Source organism: Indicator indicator, chromosome 26, assembly GCF_027791375.1.
Source record: "Indicator indicator isolate 239-I01 chromosome 26, UM_Iind_1.1, whole genome shotgun sequence".
Classification (NCBI taxonomy): domain Eukaryota; kingdom Metazoa; phylum Chordata; class Aves; order Piciformes; family Indicatoridae; genus Indicator; species Indicator indicator.
Window position 1 is genome coordinate 14,774,761 of NC_072035.1, and position 12,389 is coordinate 14,787,149.

Genomic DNA, 12,389 nt, shown 5'->3' on the forward strand with positions numbered 1-12,389 from the left:
AAGGGACCACAAGGATCAGCCAGTTCCAACCCCCCTGCCATGGGCAGGGACACCTCACACTACAGCAGGCTGGCCAGAGCCTCATCCAGCCTGGCCTTAAACACCTCCAGGGATGGAGCCTCAACCACCTCCCTGCACAACCCATTCCAGGCTCTCACCACTCTCATGGGGAAGAACTTCTTCATGTCCAGCCTGAATCTCCCCACTTCCAGCTTTATTCCATTCCCCCATGTCCTGTCACTACCTGATAGCCTAAAAAGTCCCTCCCCAGCTTTCTTGTAGGCCCCCTTCAGATACTGGAAGGCCACAAGAAGGTCACCTCGGAGCCTTCTCTTCTCCAGACTGAACAGCCCCAACTCTCTCACAGTCTATCCTCATAGCAGAGCAGCTCCAGCCCTCTGTGCTTGTCCATATCCCTCTTGTAATAGGGGCTCCAGAACTGGATGCAGTACTCTGACTTTAGGGCTGTTCATAATCACACCAACATCTCCTAAGTGCAGAAGAATATCTTCACCTTTTCTAAGTGGACCATCAAGCCTTTAAAAGGTGCCACCAGGTCAGGAACATGCTGTGGGTGACCCTGCTGCAGCAGAATGGTTGGACTGGATGATCTGTGCCCTGTGTCCAGCTCTGGGCTCCTCAATTTAAGAAGGATATTGAGACACTTGAACGTGTCCAGAGAAGGACAACGAGGCTGAGGAGAGGTCTGGAGCACAGCCCTGTGAGGAGAGGCTGAGGGAGTTGGGGTTGTTCAGCCTGGAGAAGAGGAGGCTCAGGGCAGACCTCATTGCTGTCTGCAACTCCCTGAAGGGAGGTTGTAGCCAGGAGGGGGTTGGGCTCTTCTCCCAGGCAACCAGCACCAGAACAAGAGGACACAGTCTCAAGCAGCACCAGGGGAAGTTTAGGCTGGAGGTGAGGAGAAAGTTCTTCACAGAAAGAGTAATTGGCCATTGGAATGTGCTGCCCAGGGAGGTGGTGGAGTCACCATTGTTCAAAAAAGGTTTGGATGTGGCACTTGAAGCCATGGTTTAGTTAGTCATGAGGTGCTGGGTGATAGGTTGGGCTTGATGATCTCTGAGGTCTTTTCCAACCTTCTTGATTCTATGATTCTATAATTCTATGATTCTATGATCTCCAGTGGTCCCTTTTAACCCCCACCAGTCTGTGATTTAGTATGGTGTGTTGCAACAGGGAAGGGACAGCTTTCAGGCAGTTGAGACAGCACAAAGCATCTCCATGGCCTTTGCAAGACCTGGAGGTGCTTGATTCACTTTAACAGGGTGATCAGATCCTGCCCAGGATGATCAAGTTCAGCAGGATTCCTGCAGCCCCTTCAGATGGGCCATGGGGAATGGACACCACAGCTGGACTGTTTGCACTGGCAGGAGAATTCAAGCAAGGAGGGAAGAAATGCTTTAGGTTTGGAAAATCTCTTGGTGAGGTTAAGAGGTAACCCCCCCACCCCCCCACCCTCCAACCAGGCTGGTGTGTCCTGTCTTCTCCAAGGAACTGCCCTCCAGGTCAAAGGCAGCCTCTGGAGCATTCCTCAGCATAGTTCATATTCACAGGTTCACAGAATGGTTTGGATTGGAAGGGACCTCAAAGATCAGCCAGTTCCAACCCCCCTGGCATGGACAGGGACACCTCCCACCCTTCCACTAGACCAGGCTGTTCAAGGTCTCATCCAGCCTGGCCTTGAACACCTCCAGGGAGGGGGCATCCACAACCACCCTGGGTTGTCCCTGTCCCAGTGTCACACCACCCTCACTGGAAAGAATTTCTTCCTAATCTCCGGTCTAAATCTGCCCTCCTCAAGCTTCAGCTCTGCATGCTAAAGCTGCTCCTTTGCCTTCCCTGTCCCCAGGGCTTACACCTGTCCCCAGGGGATGGAAGGAGCAGGAGAGGTGGGGACTGCAGGGTTAAACACTCTGCTTTGGCCAGGACCAACCCAGCCTGTCAGAACTGGCTTCACACCCACGCTGAGACCAGTGCCAGGCGCCACTCTCAGGTCTGCCGGGCTGGCTCCGTCCCTCGTTCAGCTGAGATCCAGACAGGATTGATGGGAATTGCTCTCCCCTCCACCAGGAACAATGGAGGTGTTTTGTTTTTTTCCCCATTACCTGCCACCCTCACATTTTTATCAAGCCATGAATCAATTGCAGGCACACACACAAATAAAAGCCCCATTCCTTCTAACTCAATGGCTCCATTAATCTTCTCATGCTCTCCACCAGCCCTGGGTTCCAGCCCAGCCCCAGGCACCAAGAGTCAGCCTAAGGAGAGCATTCATCAGCTGCTGATCATGTTTATGGATGCACCATGGAGAACAGCTCACAGAAGGTGACAGCTGAAGAGTGGGAACCAGCTGATAGTAGGGACTCAGGGAAGCTGAAGCAGCTGTGAGCAGCACAAGGCCACCCAGCAGCCTGGCCACGGATATGGGGACAGACCCAGGCCTCCCCAGCCTTGGCCCAGGATTCTGCTGCCATGGAGCCAGCAGCTCCAACAAGAATCTCTCTGCCAGTGGCCCACTGGGGAGGCATTTGGGGCAGGATCAGCCAAAGGCTCCAAAAGACTCTTCATTCCTACACCCCAGGTGACCAGGAGCTTTGGCAGGACTGAGGGACTCAAGTAGCCATAACCAAGGGTCAGCTGGCCATGAAGGGCAAACCTGAGCTCAGTCTTGGTCCATTTGCTGCCCACAGGGAGACTCCTCATTCCTAACTCCCCACTTCTTGCAAAGTGGGTGTTGGGAGGCTGAGGAACACACTGGAAACAAGTGCTGCTCAAATAGCTGACGAGTGAGTGAGAGGAAGAGAAATATGGGTACTTGTGCCAGCCCTGAATGTCCTCATGGGTGATCTCTTTGCCCCAGGAGGCAGTGAAAGGAGAGGTACAGTCAATGTACTCCCGAAGTGACAAAGCCATTCCTGAGCATTTGAAGACCACCTTGCTGGAGAATGAACCAGCCTGGGAGAAGAGACTGTGTGCAACATCTAGTATTTGCCTGGTCACACATCTGATGGGATGTTCCAAAGAGTGTTTCTTTCTCCTGATGTCCCCCTTGGCAGCTAAAGCCTCCAATGGACTGAGATAAAGATTTATAACCCATCAGCTGCCCACATCCATAGGGCAGTGCTATCAAATAATGCAACAGACAGAGCTTCCCAAAACCAGGACAGGCCCCAGACACTCCAAGGCTTTCCAGAGCCTGTTGGTACTTACTTTGCTAACTTCTTAAAGCCAATGGCCCTCTTCTTGGTAGGTGTCCCATTGACCCCTTTCCAGACGTGGGTGTTCCAGGGGTCCGGCTAGGAGAGAGAAGAGCAGCACAGGTGAGGGGCAGTGCTCAGAGCTCTGGGAAAGCCTTATCTCATAGAATCATCACAGAATGGCTTAGATTGGAAGGGAACTTAGAGATCATCTACTCCAACCTTTCTTCCACTAGGCTTGGTTGCTCAAGGCCTCATCTAACCTGGCCTTGAACACCTCCAGGGAGGGGGCATCCGTCACCTCTCTGGACAACCTATTCCAGAGTCTCACCACTCTTGTACTGAAGAACTTCTTCCTAAACTGTGGGGCTAAACCTACTCTCTCTCAGCTTCAAACCATTCCCTCTTGTCCTGTCTCTAGACACCCTCATGGAAAGTCCCTCTCCAGCCCTCCTGCAGGTTCTCTTCAGGTATTGGAAGTTCTAAGGTCCCCCTGGTGTCCTCTCTTCTGCAGACTGAACAACCCCAGCTCCTTCAGCCTGTCCTCATAGCAGAGGTGCTCCACTCCTTGAATCATCTTTGTGGCCCTCCTCTGGCCTCATTTCATCAGCTCTGTGCCCTTTTCATGATGGGGACACTGGAACTGGACACAGCACTTCCTCTAGTCATGAAGGGGAAGAGTAGCTGGCCTCTTTCTAGCTCCTGATCTCCTCTACAGGAGGATCCTTGGAGCTCTCTTGGGGCAGTTGGGCAGTGGATTACCCACAGAAAAAAGCTGCAATCTGCTAAAAACCTTGTTGGCTTGAAACAGCATCTGGCCAAGTGCTTTTCTCACCTTTGAGATGAGCATCAATAGGTCACAGGCAGCAAGACAGCAGGCAACACCAGAAGGGGAGAGGTGATGGAAAACATGTTCTTCCCCCTCCCCAGCCCACAGTTTCTTGTCCCTAAGAGGCCCGTTGGGAAGAGCAGGCAGCTGAAGTGAGGAACAAGCTAATTCAGTGCCCTGGCAGGCGGCTGGCTGCAATTGGGGCCAGGAAGCATCGGGGTTCCTGGTGGATTGCTTACAGAAATGAACAGACTGCTCCTGCTTGGGGATTGTTCCTTAAGGGCTCTTGACTAAAGGTCACATTGTGTGAAAACCACCAGAACAGGGATGCTTGGCTAATGAGGGCATGTTTGTTTGCTCAGAGCCTGTTTTCCCATGCTTTGAAGCGTTCAAAACTCCAGCAGTAGCATTTCAGCCCAAGGTTTGGCTTGCTGGGCAGGGGACCCCTCCCCACCAGCAAAGTGTTGGATCCCCAGGCTGGCAGGAGCCATCCACTCAAGGAAGGGATATGGTGACAGCTCATTTCCTCACCTAGGCATTAAAGTGCAAATTTAGGCACTTCCAAAGGAAGGAGCTCTGCTTAGTTCTGCTTCCAAGGGGGGACAAAAAGCCATTCCCTTGTGGAAAACTGTAACATCCAGGGGGCTATTACACCACCTGAGGGGGAATCACCAATTAGACTCATTCATGGATTTCACTGCCTCAAGGAACAGCTTGTTGAAGGGATTAGATGGTGTCCATCTCCTTCCTGCACCTTCTGAGCTCCAGCTCCCACCCTGCTCTTGGCTATACCTTTGGGCAGGCAGCAGTGGTGGAAGGTAGGGTGCAGACAGTACCTGGTACTCAAAGGAGGGGGTGAGGCGGTAGTTGAGCATCTCCTGATGGAAAACTGGGGTGATGCTGCCAGACATGGGTGGGACAATCCACACCCAGTCGGCTGGACAGCCTCCCCGGCATCGGTACTCGTTCTCCATGTGCTTGATAAAGGACTCAGTGGCTGAGTGGTGATCCACAATGGTCACCTTGTCACTCTGTTGGGGGGAGAAGAGAGCAGAGCCAACAGCTGTGGGTCACTACAACCAGATCTTACGTCTGAGGCTGTTTGACCCAAAGCATGGAATTGCAGAATGGGTTGGGTTGGAAGGAACCATTAAAGGTCATCTAGCCCAACCCCACTGCAGTCAGCAGGGACATCCCCCTACTCTATCAGGTTCCTCAGAGCCCCAGCAAGCCTGACCTTGAATATCTCCAGGGATGAGGCCTCCATCACCTGTCTGGGCAACCTATTCCAGTGTTCTACCACCCTCATAGTAAAGAACTTGTTCCTAAAGACAATGACCTCACTTTCCTTCCGTGCAGCCTTTATCTGCCATAGTCTTACAGGACAGCACTTTTGGAGGTGACAGAGGGTGGCTGCCAACCCTGGTCTTCCCAAGAAGGCTGTAAAGATGCCCTTGTCCTTCTTGAATGGATGCACTATGGGATGGCTGCTCCTCCTCTTGTCATGGGCCAAGCAAAGACTAAGATGGCATGAAGGGGATGGAGCATTCCCTGCTCAGCCCCTAGAGGAACTCTCTCATGGCTTACACAACTCCAGGAGCAGCTCTGATCCAGCTCTAGGAAGGACTCCCACCCACTGAAGTTGGGTCACCAAGGTCTAGTTTTGCTACTCAGCCTTCAGATGAAAGTGGGAGGGGAAGAACCCAGGTCAATTCTTGCCTCATGGATGGGACAGAAGGCCTGGATCTTGCCCCCTCAGGGCACTCCCGCTGGACCAGCAGAGCTCAGATGCTGCAGTGCTGTCTTTGCAACATCCAGGGCACAGAGATGATTAAATATCACTGCAGGCTCCTGGAACAGGTGAAAATGGAGGAGGCACAGCCCAGTTTCAGCTGAGCATATCAGCTGCTACCACTGTCCTTGGGAAGATGTCTTCGTACTTGTCCCATCCAGTCCCTGTCTCCCTCAAGCATGACCCAAACAAAATAGAGTCCTGCTGCTCAGGTACCTGGAAGCTGTAGAGCACAGCAATGTTGATCTCTACCAGGGCCTGGTCCTTCCACAGGGAGGAGGTTTTCCTCATATCCAGGTTCATTTTCTTGGCTACTTGCTGTAACAAAGCATTGGAAGAGGTGAACACAATCAATGGCCAAGAACCAAGGACTAAAGTCTCTGCCTGGGGAGAGGAAGCCAAAGGAAGTACTCATGCTGACACAAGGCACTTGCAGGGCAGGGCAGCACACTTGCAAGGCAGGGCTGATGTTTTGCCTTCCTTTGAGAAAATGTAGTCCTGCCTTTTCCTCTCCATGACAGGAGCAAGCCCAGTCCCTTCCTCCCCTGAGCACAGGAAGATGACTAAATGCTGCTGAGAAGGGCCACCAAGCAGTTGCTCTTTGTGAGAGGAGAGGAAATGAGTGGGTCTGTGGGACAGCAGGAGATGGTGGTGATCCATGTGCTGGGAGGAACAAACCTCTGGACACAGCATGGAGAGTCTCCATGCCATGGTAGAGCACTCCAGAGGGGCCAGCTGGAGGATGGGCAGGTGTGGCCCTGAGGAGTTGTGAAGTGCCTCAGTGCCCTCTCAGCCCCACCAACTCTTAGCACTTGACCTCAGTCAAGCACGTGACCAGGTGCCTGCTGATCCATAAGGTGCTTTGAGAACTCTCCATGGAGCTCAGTGGGCATCAACACTCTCTGTGTGTGATACCAGCTGGCCACAGAGGACACAACTTTGCCAGCCCACCAGATCCTTCGCCATTTGGCTCCAGAATGTGAATGTCCTGTACCCTCCCACTCAAGGCAACAATCTCCCAGTGTCCTGCCTGCTCCACAGCCACCCACCCACTGCCCCAGGAGCTCCTGACCTCCTCGAGGAGGGGCAGTTACCTCCAGTATGTTGTAGCGAGAGTTGTCGCAGTAGTCGCGGACGCCGATCTCCGTGCCCATGTACCACCCACTGAAGGGGCAGGCAGAAAACTCCAAGCCCCCAATCTCGAGGAGCATGTTGGAAACTGCTGGCAAGCCATACCACTTGAGGCCCAGGTCCTTAAACCATTCAAACCTGGTGGCACACAACAGGGTCAGGCCATCAACTGTTCCCCAGGGCAGGCAGGGGGATCATAGAACCACAGAATCATAGAATGTTAGTGGTTGGAAGGGACCTCCAGAGGTCACCCAGTCTAACCCCCTGCCAAAGCAGGATCAACCAGGGCAGGCCACACAAGAACACATCCAGGCTGGTTTAGCAAGTCTCCAGAGAAGGAGACTCCACAACCTCTCTGGGCAGCATGCTCCAGGGTTCCAACACTCTCACACCAAAGTTTCTCCTCCTGTTGAGGTGGAACTTTCTGGGTTCCAGCTTATCCCCATTGTTCCTTGTCTTATCACTGGGAACCACCAAGAAGAGCCTGGCACCTTCATCCTGACACCCACCCCTCAGATATTTATAGACATTGATAAGGTCACCTCTCAGCCTTCTCCCCTCCAGACTAACCAGCCCCAGGGCTCTCAGTCTTTCTTCATGGCAGAGATGTTCAAGTCCCTTCATCACCCTCACAGCCTCCATTGGACTCTCCCAGCAGGTTCCTGTCTCTCTTGAACTGGGGACCCCTAAACTGGACACAGTATTCCAGGTGTAATGTCAGCAGTACTTTTGAAGTAAAGGAGGAAGAGAACCTCGCTAGACCTGCTGGTCACACTTTTCTGGATGCACCCCAGGATACCATTGGCCATCTTGGCCACAAGAGCACATTGTTGTCCTATGGAGAGCTTGCTGTCTACTAGGAATGGAGGAGGTCACTTTGCTGGAGCCACCAGGTTATGAGCAGAATATCTCCCTGACTTGGGAAGGAGGGGATGTATCAGGAGTGATGCAGAGTGATGTAAGTCCTGGAAGACCTGAGACAAGGACACAAATTCCTTCCCACCTCCAAGCTCTGCCAACTTAACAGCAGAGTGAAGACCTGTAAGAGGGTCTTGGGCAAAGCCCCCAAGTCATGACCAGGCCAATAGCAGGAGACGGTTTAGAGTGAAACCAGAGTCCCGCTGATAGCCCCAAAACTGCTTGAGGCTTTCTCTGACTTACTTGGGATGCCGGATGGGCACTTCCAGCACGAGCTCTGGAGGGATTTCAAAGAGCTCTGGATCGTTGCCGTTGGCTTGCAGGAGCAGAGGCAGGATATCAAAGCGCCCATACGGTGCCTTCCACCCTTGCTGAATGCAGATCTACAGGCAAAACAAAGGTGGGGTTGGAAGTCTGTGTCAGTGTGAGCTGAAATTCCCCCCCACTGACAAGAACCAGGCTAGCTCAGTCTGGCAGCAAATGCAAACTGTATTTACAAGCAAAATCTACAATCTATGAGGAAATGCAATGAATATGTACAAATATACAAAATTCACAACATTTACAAATATATACAATCAACAGAAAAGCACAACCAAGCTCCCTTTGCTTCCCCCCAAAGGGGACCTTTCCCAAAGGGCCTCTCTCCCAGGGTCCTCCCCCCAGACTCCCCTGGCAGAAAGCAGAGTTAGCTAAAGCAGAAAGTTGTTAACTTAGCTGCCAAGGTCAGTGTGTTATCTTCAGCCAGAAGAGAAGAAGAAACAGCAACCAGACAGCCCAGCAAGCTGCCCCAACTGCAGATTGCAGAGTGCAGAGTGCCCACTTTGTTTTGAGTAGTGGTTCTTAAACATTTCTATCTATCCAATGGAAGTGTTTAGAACAATCACTATTTTGTTTTCTTACACCCAATAGTGACTTATTTACACTCTTTCACTTTCTCTGCTTGAACTTTGCAAAGGAAAATTAAAGAGACAGTTTCAAACCACTACAGAAGTCCCAGCAGGTCATAAGCTCCTCAAGCTTTAGGTGACCCTGCTTTAGCAGGGGTGTTGGACCAGATGATCTCCAGAGGTCCCTTCCAACCCCCTCCAGTCTGTGATTCTGGTGTTGCCATAGGGAAGGGGCAGCTTTTGGGGAGTTGAGAGAGCACAAAGCATCTCTGTTGCCTTTGCAAGAATTAGAGGTGCCTGATATGCTTTGACAGGGTGATCAAGTTCAGCAGAAGTTCAGCAGTTCAGAAGACTCTGCTTCCCCTTCAGATGAGCCATGGGGAATGGAGACTGTAGGTGGACTGGTTGCAGTGGCAGGAGGAGAGAAGCAAAGGGGGAAGAAATGCTCTAGGGTTGGAAGAATCTCCAGAGGTCCCTTCCAACCCTTACCATGCTGGGATTGGGTGATTCTGTGATTATGAGCTGGGAGTCACATGGCATTGAGCAGGGTCTCCTGACAGTATCTCTGCTTGGCCCTTATGGTTGAGCAACTCCATCCAAGGGAGCTGTGACATGAGGTTGCCTTTCTCAGCCAACTCATGGCCAAGCAAGGGGCATCTGGGCTGAAAATGAGCCTAGAACATCTCCAGGTCATGGCTCTGTAAAAGCTCCTTACCCTATTTGTGCCTGCAATGCTGAAGGAGAAATGGGTGGGAAAAGGAGTTTGGGAGGAGCTGAGCAGAGCACTGGTGCAGGGTGGGCAGTGCCAACAGGCAGCAGCAGAATGCAAATCTCCTTTCTGATTCCCACCAGCCTAGGTCAGCAGTGGGTCCTCCTGCAGTTCCCTCAGCACCACCAAGTGACCCCTTCTTGGCAAGAGGAACATGAGACATAGAATCACAGAATTAACCAGGTTGGAAAAGACCTTCAAGACCATCAAGTCCAACCTATCATCCAGCACCATCTAACCCACTAAACCATGGCACTGAGTGCCTCATGCAGTCTTATTTTAAACACTTCCAGGGACGGTGACTCCACCACCTCCCTGGGCAGCACATTCCAATGGCCAATCACTTTCTCTGAAGAATTTCTACCTAATCTCCAGCCTAAACCTCCCCTGGCACAGCTTGAGACTGTGTCCTCTTGTTCTGTCACTGGTTGCCTGGGAAAAGAGCCCAACCCCCACCTGGGCACAACCTTCCTTCAGGCAGTTGTAGACAGCAATGAGGTCTCCCCTGAGCCTCGTCTTCTCCAGGCTGAACACCCCCAGCTCCCTCAGCCTCTCCTTACAGGGCTGTGCTCCAGACCCCTCACCAGCCTTGTTGCCCTTCTCTGGACACGTTCAAGCAACTCAACATGACTCTCTCAGTGCAGCTATAGCCAGCTCCTACATGAGTGGAAGCTTTGATTCCTGGGGAGATAGCCAAGGACAAGAGAAACCCAGCTTCACTTTCATAGATTCACAGAATGGTTTGGGTTAGAAGGGACCTTCAAGACCATCCAGACCCAAACCCCCTGCCGTGGGCAGGGACACTTCCCACTAGCCCAGGCTGCTCAAGACCTCATCCAGCCTGGCCTTGAACACCTTCACTTTGTGGCACTGCTAGACCCAGCACACTCTTGGGACGGTCAGAGCTTCTGCATGCCCCCAGCAGCCCCACACCCAGGGCAGGCAGGGAGGGTGGTGGCCTCAGGTGGTACCTCTGTCAGCTCCACGTTGGCAGGGTCTCCCAGGACGGTGCCATCAGGCTGCTTGTAGCCGGCGTAGCGGATGAGCTGAGCGTTCCAGATGCGGAAGTCGTGCTTGCTGTCCGTCCGCTGGGGGAAGATGGTGATGGCAGATCTGGGAGAAAGAGGCAGCCAAGGACGTTGCAAAGACACAGGACAGAGGAATGGTGGGGGAAAGGGGCTGGCACCTTGCTCACCACATCTGTTTGTGCCTTGGACAAGCCCCAAAGAATCATAGAGTCACAGGATGTTAGGGGTTGGAAGGGACCTCCAGAGATCATCCAGTCCAACCTCCCTGCCAGAGCAGGATCACCCAGGACAGGCCACACAGGAACACAACCAAGTGGGTTTGGAATCTCTCCAGAGGAGACTCCACAACCTCTTTTGAGGTGGAACCTCTGTTGAGGTAGAACTTCCTAGGTTCCAGCTTATCCCTGTTGTTCCTTGTCCTATCACTGGACACCACCAAACAGAGCTTGGCACCTTCATTCTGACACCCACCCCTCAGATACTTACAGACATCCATAGGATCCCCTCTCAGCCTTCTCCTCTCAAGACTAAACAAGTATTCTATTTCCTTCACCAGAAGAAGTCATGGCCAGGTGCAACCCAGCTCTGGAGTGTGGAGAGTTTCCAGCAGTTCAGCTGCAGGAAAAAGCTGGCTGCTCACATGCAGGGTCAGACAGATCTGGAGAGCAGCTCATGCTCTGCATTTGATGCAGAGTATAGGAAAGGAGAAATAATTGGAACATCTGCCCTTCGGGGTCCCATGGACAGCAAGAACAGATATACTTGGACCAGAAGGACTCCTTCTCCTGATATCAGGTCACTCCAGGACTCCCCAGGACAGGTGCTGACCACAACCATCCCATCGTGCAGTGGGTGTTAAAGGGGACAATGCCAGCAGGCCCCAGAACTGGGTTGACACACATCCAGAGACCTTCAGATGCAACCCCTGGTGTCTCACCTGAGGTTCCCTTTGTTGGTGGCATATTTGATGTGGTTGCAGATATAATTGAACATCCCATGGGCTGTGGTGCAATCCCGGGCATCAAACACCTGGAAGAGTGGAAATAATTCTGGTGATGCTCCAAGATGTTCCAAGGCAGAGCCAAGCAGAAGGTTCACAGCACAGGGAAAGCCCTCGAGGCCAACGTGACTTCAAAGAGATCTAAAGCTCCATAATTATGTGTTCCCTGCCTTAACAACATGTGGATGCCTAATCCAGCTGCCCCTTCTGTTCTGGAGAGGTGAGTCATCTGCTGCTCAAGCAAAAACCTCCTCAATTAAGTGCTCTCAACCTGCTGCTGTTCCTATTGGCTTATCCACCAACAGTTCTGGTTTCTTCTCTTTGTCTCTTAAAGATCAAGACTCAAAGCTGAAATAGGAGCAGTGTCAGTCAGGTCTCAGATTCACTGAGAGGGTGAGGAATCATAGGCTCATGGAATGGTTTGGGTGTGTCATGGGTTGAGTTGAATCTGCTGATGCTAACCCAGGGAGCTGTGTTAACCCAGGACAGGTTGGAAAGGACCTTTCAAGGTCATTCAGTCCAACCCTCCTGTAATGAGCAGGGACATCAGCAACTAGAGCAGGTTGCTCAGAGCCACAAACAACCTGACCTGGAATGATTCTAGGCGTGGGACATGTACAAAAGAATGGGAGAACCAGGAAAGAGGGTCAGTAGGAGGCCTGAAGACAGTTTCATGCAGAAATGGCTCCTCCCAAGGTTCAGATGTGGCAAAAGGAACAGTGGAAGAGAAGAGCTGAAGGCTGAGCTGGGAGTGAAGGAGGCTCAACTTCCCAGCCCCAAGCAGTGCCAAGCCAGATGGAGCAGCCCCAAGAATATCTCA

General features: G+C 52.2%; 1 protein-coding gene across 2 annotated transcripts in view; it reads right to left on the minus strand.

Moving 5' to 3' along the window:
- Window positions 1-12,389, minus strand: part of NOS1 (nitric oxide synthase 1) — a 53,807-nt gene that overhangs the window by 17,239 nt on the left and 24,179 nt on the right. For both annotated transcript variants that reach the window (XM_054392805.1, XM_054392804.1), the window contains exons 7-13: window positions 11,507-11,598; window positions 10,513-10,654; window positions 8,126-8,265; window positions 6,928-7,102; window positions 6,050-6,151; window positions 4,878-5,072; window positions 3,226-3,311 (exon numbers count right to left, since the gene is read on the minus strand). In XM_054392805.1, coding sequence (XP_054248780.1) covers window positions 3,226-3,311; window positions 4,878-5,072; window positions 6,050-6,151; window positions 6,928-7,102; window positions 8,126-8,265; window positions 10,513-10,654; window positions 11,507-11,598 — 932 coding nt within the window. The remainder of the gene's footprint in view (window positions 1-3,225; window positions 3,312-4,877; window positions 5,073-6,049; window positions 6,152-6,927; window positions 7,103-8,125; window positions 8,266-10,512; window positions 10,655-11,506; window positions 11,599-12,389) is intronic.